The sequence below is a fragment of the Saccharomycopsis crataegensis genome (assembly GCF_037102585.1).
Source record: "Saccharomycopsis crataegensis DNA, jcf7180000000084, whole genome shotgun sequence".
NCBI classification, from domain to species: domain Eukaryota; kingdom Fungi; phylum Ascomycota; class Saccharomycetes; order Ascoideales; family Saccharomycopsidaceae; genus Saccharomycopsis; species Saccharomycopsis crataegensis.
In genome coordinates, this window is record NW_027043829.1 from 2,158,389 (window position 1) to 2,179,764 (window position 21,376).

A 21,376-nucleotide genomic window follows, 5' to 3' on the forward strand; every position below is an offset into this window, starting at 1 on the left:
CGATAATTATTTTTTTTTTTTCTTCACCTTTTTTCTTCAACTTTGAATTTTCACCATGCATGATTTCTGGATGTTATCAAAAGTTACTTCTTGTTGCTTTTGGTGAATATAGTCTCTTAACAGAAAAAATATTCAATTTTCATTAGATGCTAATATATAATATGCACAGGTCGTTGAGCTTTCGTCCATACTAACCATTGGAAAATCGCAAACTAATGTGAAAAACTCTTAAATTCTAGTTTCAATGAATTGATTTATCTGTTGTTTATTTATTTATCGTTTTATTAATTTTGGTCGTGTGACGATTATTCACTTTGAGTTTTATACAGCACTCCCATTTTTTTCTCGTCCTCTGATATAATTGTTAGTAGGATAAATTATCTCTTAAAGCATTCTTATTGTCTTTGCTCGTTCTTTCAGTTTAATGGCTACTCATTTCCAAACTCTATAATCCTTTCACTTAACGTCATTTTCTCTTTTGTTGCGTAACTATTTGTCGTCTCCAAATAGTTCTGGAAACTCACTCCGCTCTGCTTCTTGAACAAAAAAAAGGTGGTCTTTTGGGGTTACGAGGATCCGAAAAGTGCAGTTGATTTATGTTGCACACGGTATTACAATATGACCGTCGTTTTATGTTGAATTTTTTATGCGATAAATATTGCTATTGAAAAAAAAAAAAAAAAAAACATTAAAATGACTGAGAATAGAAGATTAAAAAAAAAAAAATTCTTGAGAAAAAGAGTAGAAACTGGAACTAAAAAGCAAATAACCAAAAGAAAACAAAATCATTATTATCTAGTGAAGGGGTGTTGGGAAAAAAATTTAGAGGAAGATCCCATAAGCACTATAAAAACTATAAAAAGAGAGAATTGGTAGAGTAGCAGAGAAAATAAAAATGAGAAAACAAAAAAGAAAATACCAAAACTTTCACATTAGTTAAACTTTAGAAGCTTAATCAAGACAAGCTCCCTCCAAATTGATCTTCTCCAAGTTGTAAAATAACCATTTACATTGATAAGCGTTAACAGTCACTGATCTAGCCTTTAATCTGAGTGGCCTTGTGTCTGTAATAAGGATATTATACTTGAAAACATACAAGTCTTGAATATTAACCTTCTTGTGACCATTATCAAACTCTAAGTAAGACTCGTTGTCGATATTGCCCTGGTACTTCTCTTTCAACATGTAGATATAGTTTTGCCTGACAATTTTTGAGGAGTTCAACACTGATTGCAAAATACTATCATCGATGGCTTTGAATGTAAGATTCTGGTCTGGGATATCACATGGGTCATGCAAGTTCAAAGTTATCTTTCCATCTGGCTTAAGTAATAACAAATGTGTCGCACGGATCTTATTAATAGAGTTGCCATATTTCTTCTTGAAATAAGCTGTATGGTCATTGTAAAGATTCTTGATAGTGATCACACAACGAGTGGCAGAATCTGAAAGAAAAGAATCTTCAGATTTTCTGAGTGATCTTAACTCCTGATAAACAAGCAATGGTAAGGCAATCTTCAACTTCAAATTAACGTTATCATTCAAAGTACAGCTCTTGAAAATTTTGTAAATTTTACCGCAATTTTTCAACCAAGAGTTGGTATCAAAAGTAACATAACTGATAGATGTATCAATATCCATGGTAATATTACCCATAAACTTGACATAAGGTAATGTCAAACCATCCATTTGGGGGGTCGACTGAACAGAGTCAAACGGAGATATTCTTTCACCACTTTGCATCTCCGGACTAATTAGGTGATCTGGCTCATTGGCATCACGCAAAGCTTCGTTACCACTAGGACCATCAACTCCAAGAGCTTTTCTTGCAAGTTCATAGTTCAATAAGCTATCAGTTTCGTCCATTACTGAACCATCAAGATCTGCATCTGGATTGAAACCATTGTTCACCAAATTCATGGAAACATCAACCTTTGAATATTCAGAATTGGCCATCAGTTTATCATCATCATCCATCATATAATTCTTGGCCTGTTTCTCTTCAATAACATGTTCATAGTTATTTTTGGATTTCAAAAACAAATTAATATCGAACTTTGGATCGGTTTCTCTAAAAATGTTTACATCACTTATACTTTCATATAAACCAGTAAATCTAGAATCAGTGGCAAATTCAAAGATCAAGGTATTCTTGTGAATCTCTTCGCTATTGTTGGCAGTTGGATGTGTAATGTCTTCCGGATCATTTTCAGGATTGACATCTAATTTGAACAATCTATCAGTGAGGCGCAAACCAAATTGTGGAAATCTTTCAGAAATATAAATAGCAACTAACAAAATTCTCTTGATTCTTTCCTTCTCAACACTATTAAATAATCTTCTGTCATTCCTTTCTGGGGATGGGGCATTACTGTTGAAAGTGCCATTCTTGTAATCTTGCTCTCTCTTGAATCTTGTTTCCTTCTCATGTAATTCCAAATTAATCTTGTGGTTGGTTCTATCACAATTATCACCTTCACTAAATAAATCTCTAAAGTAATTATTGTTGGTATTGTGGCTTCTTTGAATATTATCTTGGCTGTTCAAATCTGGTTTTAAAATGTACAATAATTCTTCATTTTTATTAATGTAGTCGGATAGGAAATCCTTTCCTTTCCAACCAGCAAACTTTAGGTTCAAATAATTTTTCTTCTCAGAAATTACATCAAACCAGAGTGATCCCCAAAGTTTCCAGACTTCGATCAATGTTTCGTTCTCATTAAAATAATTCAAATAACCCTCATGGCCAAGAGCATACATTTTTTTGATTTGTAAAATCAAGTTTTGTTCAAAAATAAACTCATTTTCATCCGCATCATCCATAATATTGAATCCACATTTCAAGTCATCAAAATCAAAACACTCACGAGCTTCATTCACCCAGAAATTCAAGTAGTTGACAAGGCTGTCCCAAGGGAAAAGCTTCTTGAAAATGGTATTCAAAACAACAGGCTCACAGGCAGGGTTTTTTTCCATGACTTTACCTAATGCTACCAAAAAGTATAACCACACAATTATATGAGGGGTAGAGACCGACTTAAAAGGACAGTTAAGAAACTTCTTGAGCATACGGAAGGACAATTCAAGAGAAGACTTATTAATGAACTGTAATGATTCGTACCATTTAAAAGTTGACATCTCAGTCACAATTGGATATGGATCCTTGAGTAACGAATCAAGGTCAGCAGTGGTTGTTTGGGGTTTACTGCTTACTGGCGGCTCCGCTTGCTGGTTGTCCTTACTATCATTTTCAGGGTTATTTAAAGAAGCAGTACTGGCTTTTCTATTTTTCTTTGTCTCTTTTCTTTCCTGGCGTTCTTTCAAGGCAATTGGCAACTCGAAGAGGATACTGAACAAATTTTTGAAATTTAAAACACCAAACCCAACAAGCTGCCAAATGTTAATACTAGCCAAATTACCTGATTTGTTGAACCAGAAATTTAATAATTTAATTGATGGTTTGTCAATTAACATGGATTTTGTAGTGTTATTAATATTATGTGGACCCAATGCCGAAGACTCTTTCTCAAAGAACGAAACTTTTATAGCCTGATGGTTGTACTGGTTTTGGCTATGTGCCATCCATAATCGGCTTGCATTGTCGCCACCTGTGATTGAGTTTGGATTGGCAAATGGGTCTAATGACATAGGTGATCCTATAGAGCTCATAGGATTAGTAGAGGATATTGGTGTGTTAGCACTTGGAGGAGATAAAGGGTTGGTAGGATTAGAGTAATCATGAAATGACGGGAAATCTTCGCCACTAATGAAGTCAATGCTACCAAAAGTTCTGGAAAAGTTACTAACCAACTTGATCAATTCTGGCGAAGAATTAAAATTGCTAACTAAAAGAACCTTGGAAATGCGGATGTAGAGCAAGACAATAAGCTCCCAGTTAGACAAATTATCAACCGCAGTTACCTTATTTTTGTCTATAAGAATCGTCCCATTTCCACAAGTCAAATGCACAAGAGCAGATTCATAGAGAGAATAAGACGAGATTTTGGACTGCGCAAACATTGAATCAAGTACCATCCTAAGATAATGGCCAGTTGGTACAAAACAATCCTTAACAAAGACAGATTTGCCAAGATTGAAAAGTGCTTCAAGAGAAATGTCATTGCCAGTAGCGCTATTGGTTGGGGAGTTAGATCCATACATTGAAGATTGGTCCATTGTCATATTTAAAAACGCTGAGCTATTGCCATTTTTATCGATTGACGCACTTGGCTGCTGTACGGTTGCTAAATGATAATAAGTCTTTCCGTGGCCATAATTTCCTGATATCGCCTTTAAATACCAGTGTTCTGCAGATGCCTCCCAATCAATGCAAGATGATGGATATAAAGCGATGGACATTCTTGACAAATCGGCAATCTTTTCATACCACCAGTTCTGAAAATCCGCAATAAGTGATACCGTTGAAAGAACCTTGGAATTATCTATACTCTCATCAGTATCGGCCATATTTCCTGAGAAACTTGTCAAATCATTGAAAAGAGTATTCGGGTCAGAATCAACTTCAATAGTTAGGTTATTATTCATTTCAACCAAAGTACTCAATAAACTGAAACAGTGGCTAATAAAATTCACACAAAGTTCGTTTTCCAAATGTATCATATTATTTTTATTTTGCTTGTTTGCACCTCCAACCATACTAAGGTCGTGATAGTTTGGTGGAATTGCCATAACCACAGTGATAAGATTTTTCATGTTCTCAAGTAAATTAATTATTCCATAAATCCAGAGTCGACGGGAAATTTTATAAACTTGAAGTACCTGATACCCACTGAAAATATTGTTGATTGATTTTGGATTGGCATTGGATGAGAGAGCACCTCCGTCTGTGGCCAGACTACCTCCACGAAGCAGGTAAAGTACAAAGTCATAATATGCATCAAGAAGTTCAAGGTTATTAGCGTAGGCCAACACAAGGGTTTTTTGGATTCCCACATGCTTCTGAGTGATCAAGTTCCTATTGTGTTCTAATCTAAGTTGTTGGTTCGCAATAAATGATGGATCATTTGGATTGTTTCCTACCGGCACCTCAACTCCGGGAATCTGTTGACTAGGAGTTTGACCAGCATTGGGCATCATTCCAGTAGCAATTGTGGCATTATTATCACTGCTGCCGTCATTTTCTAATCCAATAACCTGTTTAACTGACTGACCCAAACGGAAGATGGCTTGGTTCAACATGACATTGTACTGTTGGTTACGCTTTTCAAGATCAAGGATATTGGTATAGCAGCTTTGTAACGTTTCGGCTAAGCTCGTGCTACTCGCTCCCCCTGTCAAAGATACTGGGCCAGCAGCTTGATTTATATTACCATTTGATGCTGGCAACGATGGATTTGGCATTGCGTTAGATCCGGCGTTCTGATTGCCAATGATGTTGCCACTACTTGGGTTTAATGGCCCATCATTATCCACAATAAAGCCACTCATAATTTTTTGTTCTTGTTGGTATTGCGCTGCTGAGGAAGACGAAGGACCAATGTTTATTGTACCTCTTTTCTTTGGCATTTTAGGGAGGGTCTGTTGTTGGGTGTTTGATTGTGAATTCTGGCGTTTCTTTTGATCACTTTGGTTGTTTGTCGCGTTGACGAAGTTGGTGCTGTCCACGCCTCTTTTGGGTGCTTTAGGATTGAACATCTAACAACACGCGGTATGAATCTGATCTTAGTCCCAAATTCTTGCGCAGTGTATAGTATTGGATATTAATATAATAAAAGCGCGACGGTCTTTCACTTCTTATTTTTATTCCGATATAAGGTGGTCAACTTGATTTTTTCTGTTTTCCCCAAAAATAATAGGAGCAATCTGGGACCGGGCTTCATAATCTCCCGTTGAAAGAAAGTTGTACCCTGCAAACAACATTAAGTGTCACAAAAAATTCAACAATGAAACTACTGGACATTCTGTCCAGCGCGTAACTTTGTGTCTCTTATTCTTATCAATATACTGTAGTCAGTATTTGCTAAGGTTTATTGCGCTTTTATTTTTCCTTCTTCACTTCTCGCAGTCTTGAGAAGCGGGATCTCGGAAATCAATCCGAAAATTTGATATTCTCCTTACGTCAACAAATAATTACTCCGCTTATTTTCGAAGAGAGTGAAAGAAGATGTTTGGAAGATATTAAAAATTGTAACATTAATTGGAAGGTACGACAATATAACTTAACATGCAATTTGCACAAAAAAAAAAAGAAAAAAAAAAAAAGAAAGCTAAATAGTTTTGAAAAAAATTATGTCAACTCAGCTGAAATCAATAGCAAACTTTCCCCATTTACCATCATCCTTTACCATATAAAATGCCCTATCAAAGGCTTTTTGCCAATAAATATTGATTAAGCCATTCTTGTCATCAGTGTCACTATAAAATGATCCAAATGATTCCAGTAGCTTTGAATCTTGCAGCCATTCTTTGGCCTTCTTTAAATACTTGAAAAACTCCACACTATCATCGGTGAATAAGATGGTTAATATCTGACTGTACTTGTCCAATGAGACGCGTCTTATTATCTTGTTCAGTCCTATGGAGGTGGTTATTTGACCTTTTCTTAAATCCCAAATGTTAATCTTGGAAGCTAAACGTTGTGGAGATTTCAGAGTCGCAACAAGCCAGTAACCATTACTAGCAAAACTCACCCCACTTATACCACCATCTTCTTTTGTAGCAGCAGATTCCTCGTCCAAGGTCTCTTGGAAGGTGGTCAATTTTTGACCAGACTTCATGTCATATATGAGAACTAAGCCGTTGGAAGTACCAATGGAAAGCAAGCTACCATCCATATGCAAATCACCACAGCTATATTCGAAACTTCCACTTCTATCAAGCGTAGACACAAATAATGTGACACCCTTATTACAATCCACAATCGACCAGATTCCATTGCTGTATATCTGAATGAGATAATTATTCAAGGATGGATGGGATAACAATTCTACCACTGACGCACCAGATTCTTGACTTGGTATGGCAATGGTAGCTGTCGGCGAAAGTGATTCCGGCGCATTATTTTGAGAGAGATCAGTGTCGATAACAAGAATAGTGCCGTCGTCAAACCCAACGACAGGTTTGAAAATTGGATCAGAAATAGGCCCTAAGTTTATAAATGCAGTACATTGAAGTTGGCCTTTGTGCAATGCACTAATTTCAAACTTGTGAGTTAAAGAGTTAACACGAAGATTCAACACAAATAAATGAGTTTTGTTGCTAACAAGCATATGCTCATTATTGAAAATAGAAGACGCGGTATGGTCAAGCAAAGGATCGGAGGTTGGAATTGAAAGGTTTTCAAACTCAGTAAATGGAAATAAGTTCTTGAGAGTAAGGTGATGTTTACTGGTGTTGAGTGAGGATTTATGCTCTTTAAGCTGCCTCTGATGAATTGCAGAAAGAAATTTATCTGCCTCTTTAATGGCTTTGAAAGGATCTTCAACAGGAAGAGCTGAGCTTGGCTTTTGATCAACAGAGCTTTCGACTTCAGCATCTACCTTTACCTTTTGTTCAGGTGATATTGTTTCAACTTTATCAATATCCATTTTCACCACTTCCGCTTCAGTTTCTTTCACTTCTGTGTCTGGTTCAATCATGCTAGTGTGGTTGTTTCCGGCAAGCAATACACTCTGTAACTTTCTGTTTATTTCATCTCTCTCCTTGGTCAATCTGGAGATCACCCTGATACTAGCATCATAATGATATACGCTGCTAGCCAAATCATCTTTTAGTGTCTTTATCTTTTTCTTCAACTCAAAGTTTTCAAGGACAATTGCATCCCATTCATTTTGGAAAACAGAAAGAAGGGATGGTATTGATGTAAAATTCTTTGTGGCAGCCATATCTGAAGATTGTGGCTTAACTTCTATAATCTCATCTAATTTAAGAGGATCATTTGTAACAGGGTCCTTACCATATTTCAAGATGTATGATTCAATGATATGCTTATCAAAAATCATATGAGATTTAGGTGATAAAACTGGCTCTTTGGCCAATTCACCGCTAACTAAATAATATATCATTAGTAATAGTTCCTAAAATACATGCAATAAAGTCTGCAGTTTTCATTTTCCCATATTGATACTTACTAGCACACTGCATTTTGGAGTTAATGTTGAAGCCTATTGCTAATTTCCTTTCACTGCCAATGATGGTTATTCGTTTTCTTGGCTGTAAAATATTATTTGTTTAAGGTATCGAGGGAATAAGTCAAAAATCTTAGAAGCAGCTATCTAATATATGTACTCCTATACTTGTCTTTGATCTTTTACACTTGTCCTTCCCGATTCGTCACACAATGCCCTAACCGTCTTAAAAAGAATAGGGGCAATTTTTGCGTTTTTTTTTTTCCTTTTTCTTCTTGATATTGGGTAATTCAGGATGTTTTGTTGCCTTTCATTCAACATCACGAAAAAAGACAAGAAAAAAAAAAAAAATTGGTGCCTATGGGAACTACGGGCTTCTATGCAGTGAAACACGACTACCTTTACCTTTATGATGTCAATTGATTCAAAATGATATTATTAACTACATCGGAAACATTGGGTAGAATATATAATACAATACTGGTGAAAATAAACTAAAAAAAAAAAAAACTATTATAAAGAATGCTGACATTTAAATAATTTGCATTCTCGAATGCAATCTGCCGCCTCTAAAATTTAGCATGGCCCGACTCTTGAAGTTTTGTATCTGTAATCTTCTCCAAGCTTCTTCCATATGATATGATTGTAGAGGTTTCACCAGCTCTCCTGGCCCATCGAAAAGGTACCGATGCTTCAGTTTTCTTCCTTCACTCGTAGATAAACCATCCATTTTCTTTCCGCTATTTGCAGTTTCTTGTTGCTTTACTTGTAAAGCCTCTTCTGTTAAAGAGCAGACCATTTCAAACGTGAGAAAGCCAAGAATATCAATCACATCATCAGAAGGTTTCAGTTCCATAATATAGGAAGTTCCACACCATTCTTTAAATCTTTTACCTTTTCTAAATGTGAAACTGGCTTGACGACATTCAGAGAAATGAACATATTCCTCTCTCGTCATACCTTTGGTCCGATCATCAGCATTCTTAAGTCTCTTGAGGGACATCATCATGGCTTCACGTTCTTCTTCATCGTCTTCGTCTACGTCATCGTTGGTCTCCAATGCCTGTTCGCTGAACAAAAATGCCAATTCCCAAGGAAGTCGAAGTTTGGATTTTTTATATTTTAAAATATTGCTTCCAGAATTTTTAGAGCCATCGCCCATGCCTCCGGCAGCTGCCGCCAGATCTTCCAAGAAGTCATTATTATCAACACTTCCACCACCATCCTGATCCTTAGCATTTTTACGCACATCTTTCCATGATAAGTAAGTACGGAGTCTATTCACTTTAGCCTTATCGTGGCGAATCATAAAGATCATATCTTCTGAAGCAATAGATTTGGAGCCTCTCATAGCCGCAGTTCGTGTTGCCTGAAGAAGAATTTCCACGACTTGGCCACGAACAATGTCCTCGATTAGTGCAGTGGTCTCGAAAGGTGGATCGTGTGTTTCACCAGAAACAAACATCATTTGTTGGATTTCCACATGGTATTTGTACTTGGACGGCAGTATTTGATTACTTGATTGGTCATTATTCATTGTAGATGATTATGTTTATCGTTCAGTCTCATCACCTTGTTGTTTATCAAAGGCATTCTATCTCTCTCGATTCTCTAAAAGTAAGGATTTTTTCTATGTGCACGCAGATTGCCCGGATAACTATTTACGGGATGGCCCCTATTGCTTCAAGTTCTTCACCAAAGCCTTTGTGAATTTTGGGTGTGTGATTTTTCCCTTGCCTATATATTTATTCCTTGGTGGACTTCCTGTAATGGAAAACAGTGTTGGCTTAATAAAAAGATTGGTGTTTTATGTTAGCATAGCATAGCATGGGGTACAACACCCTACTAGTGTGGACTGTTCTGGAATTTTCAAAATAAAATCTCCCCTGCCGCCAATATAATTACTTTGTTATTACTGAGATTTTCCTCAATTAATTGCTCTTCCTCACAAAGAACCCTACTTTTCACTTGATATCGAACATTACTCGAAGCTCCTTGGTTAAAATGGTTGAATGGTTGGTAATTGTTTACGATAAGCCTGAGGCTGATCGTCTTTCCTGTCGTCAGCAACACATTGCTGCGGTTCCAAATCACATTGAGACTGGGAAGATCACCAACGTCGGGGCTATCTACAAAGACGTCGATGAGGCTGGGACTCCCAAAGAGTTTATTGGAAGCACATATAACATAATTGCTGACAGCAGAGAAGAAATTTTGGAGTTTTTGAAGAAGGATATATACTACAAAAATGGTATCTGGGACTTGGACAGCGTTGTGATGCACCCATATGGATGCTTCCACAGAGTCTCCAAAAAATGAAGTGAATATGCTTTTTTTTTATTCCATCAATTAGTGTGGTATTTGTCTTTTGTCTTTTTGTTTGGATAGCTCTTCTGATAGGAAATTCGACGTGGATGTTTTGGTTTTTGACATATTGTTATGATGTAAGCTGCCGAGCTAGCTATATTATGTGCCCCGGTTTTTGGCTAGAAAAAAAAAAAACTTAAAAGAAGATTAAGAATTACGGAAGGATGTGAAGCAAATGATCAGGAAGTTCATGAGCTCCCTGTTTATAAAAGTAGCGAATAAAGAAGATGATCGCTTGTTATCCGGTACGGCAAGTACTTAAAACTAGACTCTTTCCGGTTTCTTTGCGCAACGGACTCATACTGCTGAACCATTATAGTACAGTCCAAACACCTGACTATATCCAAGCAGCTCTCTCGGATGATATTTCAACTGTTCCTCTTTCATTCGATAAATTTTCCAATTATGAGTCGAGTTCTAAAAATTCTCCAATAGTCTTTCTTCATGGCTTATTTGGTTCCAAATCCAACAACAGAACTGTAGCCAAACAACTCTCGTCCCTCCTTACTCGTGATGTCTATTGTCTTGATCTTCGTAACCACGGGGACTCTCCTCATACCAAATACCATGATTATCCATCGATTTCTGCTGATGTGGAAAAATTTCTTAAGGACGAAGGTTTGTTGGATCCACAGCCAATCATTATTGGTCATTCTATGGGTGCTAAAACCGCGATGGCCATCGCCCTCCGCAAACCTAATTGGTTGAAGATGTTGATTGCTGTTGATAATGCCCCAGTTTCTTATCCATATTCCGCAGGCTCTAAGTTTTCCCGCTATGTTCGTTGTCTTCAGGAAATCACTACTCTTGCTGGTCCTCACGCCGTCATTTCCCGTACTGCAGCCGATGATCGATTGAGCAAAATTGAACCTTCTTTACCAGTTCGTCAATTCTTGTTGACCAATATATCCCGGAAAACAAAATCTGAAATCACTGACGAATTTGAGCTAAACAAGAAAAAATACCAAGATGATATCCACCACGTACCTGCTTTCAAGTCCAAGATTCCTCTTGGAACTCTTGGCTCCGCGATTGACAATGGTAACATTGCCGTTTGGCCATATGATTCAAATTACTCTCGCTTTGGCGGTGCGACCTTGTTTGTTAGAGGAACAGAGTCGACGTACGTTGCTGATGATGTGTTAGCGGAAATAGGAAAGTTTTTCCCAAGATTTGAAGTTAAAGATGTCAAGGCAGGCCATTGGTTGATAAGTGAAAATCCAAAGGAGTTTGTCGAAGTGGTTAAGGATTGGATCGAGTTCAAAGAAGAAGCTATAAAGGATGAGTTGGAAGGAAATAACCTTATCATTTGAATGTACTTGCTTTCCTTTGATCATTATCTCGAATCCATATCTGGAAATTAAAATATGCTTAGAGGATTTCTGCCAAATTTTATTAATTACATAGAAGTGCTTAATGAAAAGCCGTCACACTATAGATAATTTGGAATATGTAAAATGTAAAATATGATTAAAACTGTAGAAGCCTTTCATTATTCATAACGATAATAACGCACAGCAGCAGCTGTGGGCACCAGCGTACCTTTTGCCACATCCAAAATTTCAGAGAATGTACAATACGGTATATAAATTTTATAATTTTTCATCAAGATTGTGGAGAAATAGAAGCCACAGAAGATGTAATAATAACTGTGTATAAATAAAAGCAGATTCATGAGATCAGGTGAGGGTAAACATTCAAATTTGATCTGTAAGCTCCAGCTTTCTCAAGCAGTTTGTACTAGACACTGGTTAAAGGATATAGAGCAGGTTGTGAGGAGTCTGTTCCAAGAAGAAAGAAATCTGATAAGTTCAATTATGATTCTATCATCTTATTAATGGAGATTATTTAGCTTTATGCAGCGCTTCTTCAAAGAGGCAAAATCCTATTGATACATGTAATGCTTCCAGTATTTTACAATTTTGATACAACCGATAATCAGTGGGTAAGCTTAGAAAAGGGATTTCAAAAATTTTAAATATGATCTGAAATCAAAAGCTTTTCTGGGACCGGAAAGATAGGAAAAGAGAATATGCCAAAATGGAAAGTTAATGTATGAGAAGGCTAAAAGAAATGAAAAAAAAAATGAAAAAAGAAAAGAGAAGCTGATGCAAAAAATATAACAAGAATATTGCAAGGAATACCTCAAAAGCGAGAGCTTATTTCATATCATGAAGCTTCTGATGATGAAGTTATTGACATCACTATACCACCAAAATTTTGACAGTGCAAGAAAACCTCAGAGACTTTGTAATCAATGGAATCAATGAAATCTAATAAAGAAAAAAAAAGTTAATGAATACCAGAAAATCTTTCCATAATCCTCTGTGAACTCGTTAATACTGATATAGAATTGTTAATTATAGAGGATTCAGGTGTTGAGGAATTTCAATTCAACATGCTCGGCGAAATTTCATGCTTATACCACGACCTAATACAAATATAAAGAAGAAAAAATACTAATAATCACTACTCTCTCTTTTTTCCAACTCAAAAGTATCTTTTATAGTGGATTCCCACCTCTCCCTTCTATTTGCGCTCTTGGTGAAGTCGACATATATGGACCTAGTACCAACATCATAGGTTCCAAGACATCACAGTAAATGTGAGAAAAAAACATGGCATTTTCTTATTATATTTAGTACTTCTGGGATAATTTGTTTTGTTTAACCGAATATATTATCTGTCCATCATCCCGATTGCATAATTGAGCAAATCTCTCATGATATCACTAACAACTTCTTGGCCTAAAATTATAATTGAACACATATGAGCCTGGAGACGGTGGAGGGAACAACTATTTTTCCACTGGATAACTGGCTAGTATATGTTCTCTCGTAAGTTTTAATTTGCTCAGATTAAGTAATTCTTATGTTATTGTAGCAGGCGTTTTGGATTTTTGCCTAGAGGTTCCGAAGAATTTTTCACATTTTATTGCTTTTCTATTAAATTACATCAAATAAGATAATACTATGGTTCTGATTGACTTATACATATGGTCAGCAAAAAAATAATAACAGAGCTAATAGTAGCGGCAGTGAAGTACTAAGTTCGGACCATGAATAACAGCCAAAGCAAGAAAGGCATTGCTACCTAAATGAAAAGATTAACCATTGAGCATTGGCACACTCATAAGCAGTACTTCCATATATAAGATGGGTAATATCAATTCTGCTCCTTTTTTTAGGAGGCTTATATTGGAATTCCTTGAAATAGTTTAATGAAATGAGTGTTTGATTCAAAATTATAAAATGATTTTTTAGGAACATCAGTCGTTTTCGACATGTAAAAGAAAATACAAATAAAAACAAAGAAAAGATCCCACCAAACCTTTATGTCCTTAACAGACATGGATGATTATCCAACCCCTGGAGATCATTCCTTCAATTAAGGGATGAATAAAGTAAACAATCCATTCCCTAGATGGAACACATAGTTGAACTCCAGTCTTTTCTTTCCTGTATTGAAAAAGAGCAGTTCTGCAGAATCAAAGGAACACTGCGAAGGTGAGCTGGAAGCCACATTAAGAATTGGAACCACATGCAAAGAAAGTTTAAATGAATAGGTTAAAATTAAACAAATGATTAATGCAATTACAATAGTAAGTAAAGCGTAATAAAGAAAATGAATATAAAGCTGATTTATGTACCTCACTTAAGAAACCCCTAATCATTTATATAATCATCCTACCCGTTCTCCCTAAAGAAGGCTACAAGACTTCATTGTTTCGCCTCAACGCATATGAAGTGATTCGAAAAAATTCTGGCGGAAGCCAATGTAAAGCAGTTAAAACAACTATTCGTGTTATCTCCAAGCAATGTAATGCTAATCCAAGGCACACTACCCATAAAAGGCACTACTCGCCATTAACATGTGCTGCTTGTGGTTGACCGTTGACATAAATGTAATCCAGATTATAGATAATCAAGAGCATTGTTTACTGAAATATCCTATTTTTCAAAACAAAAGTTGAAGGAGACATAATGGTTAACTTAGATCTACAGGAATCACCTCTCCTGAGTCTTTTTATTTTTGGGGTTTCTTCTTCTCGGAACTTCAAAAAGATAGAAGTTTCTCATGGTCCTCATATGTATAATGAAACATGCACGTACCAACTACAAAAATTGTTAAAGTGCCATATTATTATAGCGAGGATGACAATTTATCACAACCATATCGGTACATGAGTTGAATTGATGTTATATTTCATGAAAGGAAAACACAGATACACACAAATTATTTGCATTTATTTCCGAAGGGTTTGTAATTATATACACGAAATGCTTTTTTCTTTCTTTCTCACAGTTTCTCTATCATGAGCATATATATACCTCACATTTTTTTTTTTGTGAACTATTTAGCTTTTGAGAGGAAAGCATCGTTTGATCTAATGATGGTAACGACCTTATTAGAACTGTAATCAAATCTCTTGTATGAAACTGACTTCTTGGCAGACTTTTCCAAAACAGCAACGGATTCTGGTGCTACTGGCTTGAGGAATCTTCTTCTCACTCTAACAATTTCAGATTTAGTCAACACACCCGTATTTTCAGCATTGGTGATCAATTCAACAATCTTGGATTTATCATCCTTCTTGATTGGCAATTGTTCTGTCAATTTGGTCAATTGGCCAATTAACTCGGTTTTCATAGCTTTCTTTTTTTCTTCTGAGATCTTCTTGACAACATGGTATTTGGCATTGAAGGCAACATGCTCATCAGTTTTTGAAGCCAAGGACTTGTACTGAGAAACCAATTCCTGATATTTAGCTTCATCTATTTCTGTTCTTTTCAATGACAACTTGTAGTCATATAAATCGTTGAAAGTGACGTTCTGTTCAGATTCTGACAAGCTAAATCCATTAATCAAGAATCTTTGAACGTTAAGAAGTCTGCTTGCTACGATATTCAATTGATCTTCTGAGAATTCCCCGATATTCAATGCTTTAAATTCAGTTAATAGTTCTTGTTTCTTGGTTTGTCTTCTAATATCTCTTTGTTCAACTTCCTTGTCGACCTTTTGCTTCAATAGCCAATCTTTTCTAGTCAAATGTTCTTCTTCTTGTTGGGCTGATTTTGAGTCTTTTAGTTCGACATAACCAAATCTTCTTACTCTTGGTTCCCAGTGATTACTAGGCAACGCCAAATCCTTTCTTAAGGCCACCCCGACAAACTTTCTGCTTGGATGGAAAGGATCCAAATAATATCTGACATAACCTGGTTCTTTAGCATATATGGTGTGGTCTCTACCAATACCGGTGTTTTCACCAGGATGTATCTTGGTGCCTCTTTGTCTATAAATGATTTGGCCAGTTCTAACCAAAATACCTTCGTTCTTCTTTGGACCCAATCTACGACCAGCAGAATCTTTCATATTAGTTTTCGAACCAGCGGCCTTCTTGGTGGAGGTACGAATTTGGATCAGAGAAAGAGCGAGTAACGAGGATGAAGGGATATTCGAATTGAATGCATTATTGTTTTGTGCCAAAAGCTTGCCAGCCACAAGGACCTTCTTCGTGAGGGACGAAGCCTTGGATAATGAGAATATGCTTGACATGCTTAATGGTCGGTTTATTGCCTAATATTAATCCTCCCAATTATCGATTTTTATCATTTCTTTCAAAAATTTCTCTGGAAAAAAAAAAAGTCTCCACGAAGGTCTCGTTACCCGGGGTTGTCTCTGTTAGCACTGTGCGGGTAATATGACTTTTTGCTGTTTATGTGCGAAATTCATAAACAACGTTCGGTCCAACATGGCAACAGGAATAATCGAGTACAAGGACACACGACACACATACCGGTAAAATATGAATGGCGAGTGGGACATTGTGATATCTTCATTACAGGACATATGCCAGGCCAACCAATCCAAATCTTTGGACTCGATTACTGATCAAGTGAAAAAACAGGCATCGCGAAGCCAAAATACCGAGGACGAATTACGCAACTTGAGCGAGACCATCAATAATCACAAAGAAAATGTCGACAAAGCTCTCAGGCTTTTGAACCCGGTGCTAGATAATTTAAACCAGCTCATCAAATTAAAACAGGGCTCGGGATCTGGCGGAGCAACTTCAGCTCTGCCTCCAACAACCCATCACGATGCGGCGGCCGACATGGCAGGCAGCGGCAGCATACTGATGGCGGCTGATAGTGGTAAGAACGCACCTTCTGTTAAGAAAAGAAGAGTGGTTGACGCCGTTAAGAAAGGAAAGAGTTACTACAGCAGTCCATACAATCCTTCAGATCCAGTGGTTTTGAGGTCAGAAGTGGCGTTCAGGTTGAAAGGCAGTAGTTTAGGCGAAGAATGGATCCAATGTGAGGTTACAAAGATTTATGACCCAACAAAATTTGACGTTACGGATCCTGAACCTGATGAGAATAATAATCCTGGAAAGACGTATCGGGCCGGGTGGAAAGAGATTCTACTTATTCCTACAGAAAACGATGCCAAGGAATTGATTGCCTACCAATTTGGCACAAAAGTCATTGCAAGATACCCTGAGACCACCACCTTTTATCCAGCTGAAGTGATTGGAACTAAGAGAGATGGAAGATGTAGGCTAAGGTTTGATGGAGAAGAAGAGGTTGGCAAAGAAACCGAAGTTGATAGACGGCTTGTACTTCCATACCCCGACCCTAAATCTCATAATTAAATTGGTTATTTACCTATTTATTGTTATTATACTATATTTGATGAATTAATGAATGCCCCTCTTTTTTTTTTTTAATTTTGATTGGACATTATTTGTGCAAATGAGATGGGGATTTGTAGTAATTCACTTGGTTTAAACAGCGGAGTGTGCTGCGGATTTTTTTTACAGAAAAAAAATAAAATAAAAAATAAAGACACACAGCACACAATAAATATTATTGGGTTACTTGACAGCATATTGGTTCGTAGTTCATCAATGGAAGGCGATCAACAGACAGAAAACCTTGGGGTTTTCTACTATTTTGAGAACTATTTTCTTCATTTTATTGGGTTTACAGCGGTAATTGGGTTGCTACTATTGTTCCATCTTCGCAAGAAATGGTTGCCGAAATATCGCCATTGGAGAGCCTCCAGACACAATCAGTACCTCAGCATGGTGGCTGGACTGTCATTTCAAGATGATGTCGACAGTGGGTTGACCTCCGGCACCTTTGACTTGATGGGCAATATTGATGGCGGAGATTCAAGAAAGGGACTAGATGAAGCTGCCAAAAAAGAGATCATCGCCATAATGAATAAAGACAGCTTGACATTTGACGACGCCAGGACCAAGTATTTCCAAAATAAGATGGCGAGAAATCAAATTGGACCGGATGGAATGCCTTTGGATCCCAGAGCTTTCACTTTTGGTTGATGTTTTTTTATTTTTTTTTTTATTTTGCTTATTTGTGTTGGATGTCTTTGCTTTTCTCATCGAGATGATTGTTCTACTTTTACTTTCTCAGCTTGCTGTACGAATGAATAGAAGATTTGTACGCTGAATGGTTGACCGATTTGTAGAATTAGTGGAGAAACCTAAGAAATATTGTGTCAAAAAAGTTTATCATAGCACGATAGTAGAATTTCCTAAATGAGTAAAAAAAAGTGAAAAAAGAAAAAAAAAAAAATCCATCAGAGAAAAAATAAAAACGAAATAAAAAAAATATTTTTTTTTTTGTTTGGCAATACGAAATTTTTTCTGTTTACAAACAATATCCCTCAGATTAGTCCCTCGATATAGTGATAGGACTGTATCTTTTCAAATGACCCCTAACCATGATCCCGAAGGAACCGGGTCCTCTTCAAATATGCAATCGATGGGTGTCTCCTCGACGGTGAATAATAGCACAATCGGCAATACTAACCGAACCATTGATATTATCAATGATAACCTGCCCGAGTCAGATGTCCAGCTATCATCGCCCAAATTGTTAGCCTCTTCGGTCGATAACAATGTGAATATTAATGGGAGGTTTATTCCATCGTCCTCGACAATTTCCTTACTCTCGTTGGGTGCTGATGAAGGATCAGCCTCTTATCAAGATGATCAACATGACATGGGGCTGGCCGAGTCATCTGGTTTCCAATTAAACTCTAAGAGAAGCCAGCTATCGTTATCCGTCAAATCTTTGAGAAATACCGGTGCTATAAACCAACAAAGACACAAATATTATAATTCTGCCACCAGTGCCTTGACGTCACCAACCACCCCATCATCATCGGCTCCTTCAAAGACCTTGTTCAATAATACCTCGATTCCTAACTCTTCGGTTGATCCAACTCCTAGCAACATTTCAAGATTATCGGCGCAATTGAAGAAAACCAGTTTGAATTCTCCTGTAAACAATCCTATCAACACACGGACCACCAGTCCAAGAATATCGGATAAATTTGGCAGTCTTGATGATTCGCAGTTCCACGCTCCCAACAGCCTTCAAAAGAAAAACTCGTTTATGAACGGAATTATTTCCATCGACGAAACCCCTGACAGCCCTAACCTTGAACCTACATCCTTCTCTAACTCTCCTTCCAAAATTTTTCTTTTCCATAGAAGACAAAGCAATAACGAGAACCTTCCGAAAAACATCAGTCATCTTTCCCTTTCAGCTATGGGTAATGATAAAGCAAACCAGCCTCCACCATTAGTTAACAGAAGACCAAGTTACAAAAATTTATCATTTCAAGATTCAATACTCTTTACACCGGGGTCAGCCTCCAATTTGAGAAATATGAATGGGGATTATGGTACCAAAGCAAAAAACATCTCCATAAATTCAATCCCTAATCGAGGTAATGAATCTCCTGTTTTAAGACCGGTTCAAACCCCAGGAAGTGATATTTGTATGACTCCATTGATGTTGTCTTCTTACAAAGGAAGTAATAATCTTGATTCGAACCTGACCATAAACTACGTGGATAACTCGCTAATTCGGCACCAGGAGGAAGAGCTGGCTATTATTAATGATGAAGATGAGGATGATGAGGGATTCGTATGACATGAACCAGTTTGCTTTTTTTTTATATATAACGCTCGTGATGAAACCTGTGGCACAAGTGAAAATAAAACGAGCTGGCTATAGGATAAATTCTTTTTTCATTTTATTATTTCCATTACCACCTGCATTGACATATTCTTCATGATTTTATGTATTTCATTTTTTTTTTTATTGTTTTTTTATTGTTTCGTTTTCTTTAGCTAAGCATGCATCTTATATCTATTTTGCTGTGTTTATTTGTTGCTAATTGTCTTGGTGTGCTTCAAAAGAAAAAATTATGTTTTTTTTTGACTGGAGTTACTAATTGTCTACGATTTTCTGCTTATATTTATCATCATATTTTTCTCTTTCTTTTCTATGTTATCTTCCCTTAGGCTTTTTATGTTTCCATATACTCTTTTTTTTTACTCATTCTTTTTATTCAAGAGATTATGGTATTACTGGTACAATGTTCCGAAGTAACTAGTTTTACATGTAAGAATTATAATGTTGATGGATGTGCCCCCATTTTGAAATCATTTGCCAAAATAAAAACTGAAGAAGGATATTCAAATACATAATTTTGCTCAAATTCCTCACTTCAAGATATTATTTGGCTTTAGGTGATTTTCGCCCAATGCGAATGGCTCCATCGATACAACAAAGATATTTTAGACCGCCTTCAAGTATTCTATTAGTTACTACGGACAGCAAATAACGAAGCATTCTAGTGAAAAAGCAATAAGCTGAAGCCACATGTATATGCCAAGTACAGAACAACTGCGGAAACGTTCTTTGGCTAAGACGTCGTCGATATACCTGATCGGATGTTCACGAAGTCCTGCTATGCGAATATACACATACCGATGATGCCCTGTACTAATTACTAATAGCACCAAACCCCATCAGTTGCAACATATATCAGCTCAGCTATGATGAAAAAAAAAATTGTGTGAAAGACGATGATGACCTCCGAGAGTAATATAATAATTGACAGTCCAATTTTTTGCTGTTTATCATTACAATCATCGAGAAGAGTAGTACGAGATGATTGGTGCACCAATCAATATTCACAAATGGGTAAAGGAAAATGAACATCTTCTTCAGCCTCCGGTTAACAACTTTTGTCTTCATAGAGGCGGCTTTACCGTGATGATTGTCGGAGGCCCTAACGAGCGAACCGATTTCCATGTCAATCAAACCCCAGAATGGTTCTACATGTACAAAGGCCATATGTGTTTAAGGGTCGTGGAAAATGATCCGGGATATTTGCAATCTAAAATGATTGATATTACCGAAGTTGAAAATCCGGAGATCCCAGTTTTCAGAGACGTCATAATCGAAGAAGGCGATTCCTTCTTATTGCCTGCCAGAGTGCCTCATAATCCAATCAGGTTTTCCAACACCATTGGTATTGTTTTGGAACAAGATAGACCAGACAGCATGGATGATCAAATCAGATGGTATTGCTCAAATTGTAAAAAAGTGATCCACAATAAAGTATTCCATCTTACTGATTTGGGTAAAGATATAAAGAGTGGGATCTTGGAGTTTGACAATGACAAGCAGAAAAGAACTTGCTCTGCTTGCGGTACTTCCAACTATAGTAAGCCACAAAATTAATTAATTATTTCCGCCGTTCATTTTTAATTTGTAAAATATTTTCCGCGTAATCTTTGTAAAAATAAGTGTCAATTAAGCCTCGTGAAAAGATTATAACTTTTTTTTTTTGTATGTTTGGGTTTGTTTCTTTCAACCTCACTTCAGCAGTACGATACGATTCATACGCCACAAGTTACAAGTAAAAACTACGATCAAAATCTACAAATTAAATGTTTGAGATACCAGCCCATGATTTTACAAAACCATCCAACTGCAAGCTTAGAGGTGACATCCAAGATGTACAAAAACCACAAGGGCATTAAGATTCTCAATTCTATCTCACCAAAAACTTGACACCTGCAAACCCGTATA

The 21,376-nt window shown here is 36.7% G+C and overlaps 10 protein-coding genes across 10 annotated transcripts; 6 read left to right on the forward strand and 4 right to left on the reverse strand. All coding sequences in view use genetic code 12, as the record gives it.

Moving 5' to 3' along the window:
- Positions 1 to 951: 951 nt before the first annotated feature.
- Positions 952 to 5,655, reverse strand: DASC09_039540 (Esl2 protein; the record flags this gene model as incomplete). Its single annotated transcript, XM_064997553.1, has 1 exon — positions 952 to 5,655. One exon carries the CDS (start codon positions 5,653 to 5,655, stop codon positions 952 to 954), a length of 4,704 nt encoding a protein of 1,567 aa, XP_064853625.1.
- Positions 5,656 to 6,257: 602 nt separating this feature from the next.
- Positions 6,258 to 8,103, reverse strand: PRP19 (E3 ubiquitin-protein ligase PRP19; the record flags this gene model as incomplete). Its single annotated transcript, XM_064997554.1, has 2 exons — positions 6,258 to 8,008; positions 8,091 to 8,103. The coding sequence occupies 2 exons, from the start codon at positions 8,101 to 8,103 to the stop codon at positions 6,258 to 6,260; spliced, it is 1,764 nt and encodes a 587-aa protein (XP_064853626.1).
- Positions 8,104 to 8,619: 516 nt separating this feature from the next.
- On the reverse strand, positions 8,620 to 9,624 carry SPT3 (transcriptional regulator SPT3; the record flags this gene model as incomplete). The annotated part of the gene is made up of 1 exon (XM_064997555.1): positions 8,620 to 9,624. The coding sequence occupies one exon, from the start codon at positions 9,622 to 9,624 to the stop codon at positions 8,620 to 8,622; it is 1,005 nt and encodes a 334-aa protein (XP_064853627.1).
- A 467-nt stretch (positions 9,625 to 10,091) lies between these two features.
- Positions 10,092 to 10,406, forward strand: DASC09_039570 (uncharacterized protein; the record flags this gene model as incomplete). The annotated part of the gene is made up of 1 exon (XM_064997556.1): positions 10,092 to 10,406. One exon carries the CDS (start codon positions 10,092 to 10,094, stop codon positions 10,404 to 10,406), a length of 315 nt encoding a protein of 104 aa, XP_064853628.1.
- Positions 10,407 to 10,681: 275 nt separating this feature from the next.
- On the forward strand, positions 10,682 to 11,767 carry DASC09_039580 (Imo32 protein; the record flags this gene model as incomplete). Its single annotated transcript, XM_064997557.1, has 1 exon — positions 10,682 to 11,767. The coding sequence occupies one exon, from the start codon at positions 10,682 to 10,684 to the stop codon at positions 11,765 to 11,767; it is 1,086 nt and encodes a 361-aa protein (XP_064853629.1).
- Positions 11,768 to 14,807: 3,040 nt separating this feature from the next.
- Positions 14,808 to 16,010, reverse strand: MRP7 (mitochondrial 54S ribosomal protein bL27m MRP7; the record flags this gene model as incomplete). Its single annotated transcript, XM_064997558.1, has 1 exon — positions 14,808 to 16,010. The coding sequence occupies one exon, from the start codon at positions 16,008 to 16,010 to the stop codon at positions 14,808 to 14,810; it is 1,203 nt and encodes a 400-aa protein (XP_064853630.1).
- Positions 16,011 to 16,260: 250 nt separating this feature from the next.
- Positions 16,261 to 17,109, forward strand: SGF29 (Sgf29p; the record flags this gene model as incomplete). The annotated part of the gene is made up of 1 exon (XM_064997559.1): positions 16,261 to 17,109. The coding sequence occupies one exon, from the start codon at positions 16,261 to 16,263 to the stop codon at positions 17,107 to 17,109; it is 849 nt and encodes a 282-aa protein (XP_064853631.1).
- Positions 17,110 to 17,364: 255 nt separating this feature from the next.
- Positions 17,365 to 17,802, forward strand: DASC09_039610 (uncharacterized protein; the record flags this gene model as incomplete). The annotated part of the gene is made up of 1 exon (XM_064997560.1): positions 17,365 to 17,802. One exon carries the CDS (start codon positions 17,365 to 17,367, stop codon positions 17,800 to 17,802), a length of 438 nt encoding a protein of 145 aa, XP_064853632.1.
- A 388-nt stretch (positions 17,803 to 18,190) lies between these two features.
- On the forward strand, positions 18,191 to 19,423 carry DASC09_039620 (uncharacterized protein; the record flags this gene model as incomplete). Its single annotated transcript, XM_064997561.1, has 1 exon — positions 18,191 to 19,423. The coding sequence occupies one exon, from the start codon at positions 18,191 to 18,193 to the stop codon at positions 19,421 to 19,423; it is 1,233 nt and encodes a 410-aa protein (XP_064853633.1).
- Positions 19,424 to 20,449: 1,026 nt separating this feature from the next.
- BNA1 (3-hydroxyanthranilate 3,4-dioxygenase) lies at positions 20,450 to 21,025 on the forward strand (the record flags this gene model as incomplete). Its single annotated transcript, XM_064997562.1, has 1 exon — positions 20,450 to 21,025. The coding sequence occupies one exon, from the start codon at positions 20,450 to 20,452 to the stop codon at positions 21,023 to 21,025; it is 576 nt and encodes a 191-aa protein (XP_064853634.1).
- Between the last annotated feature and the right edge of the window lie 351 nt (positions 21,026 to 21,376).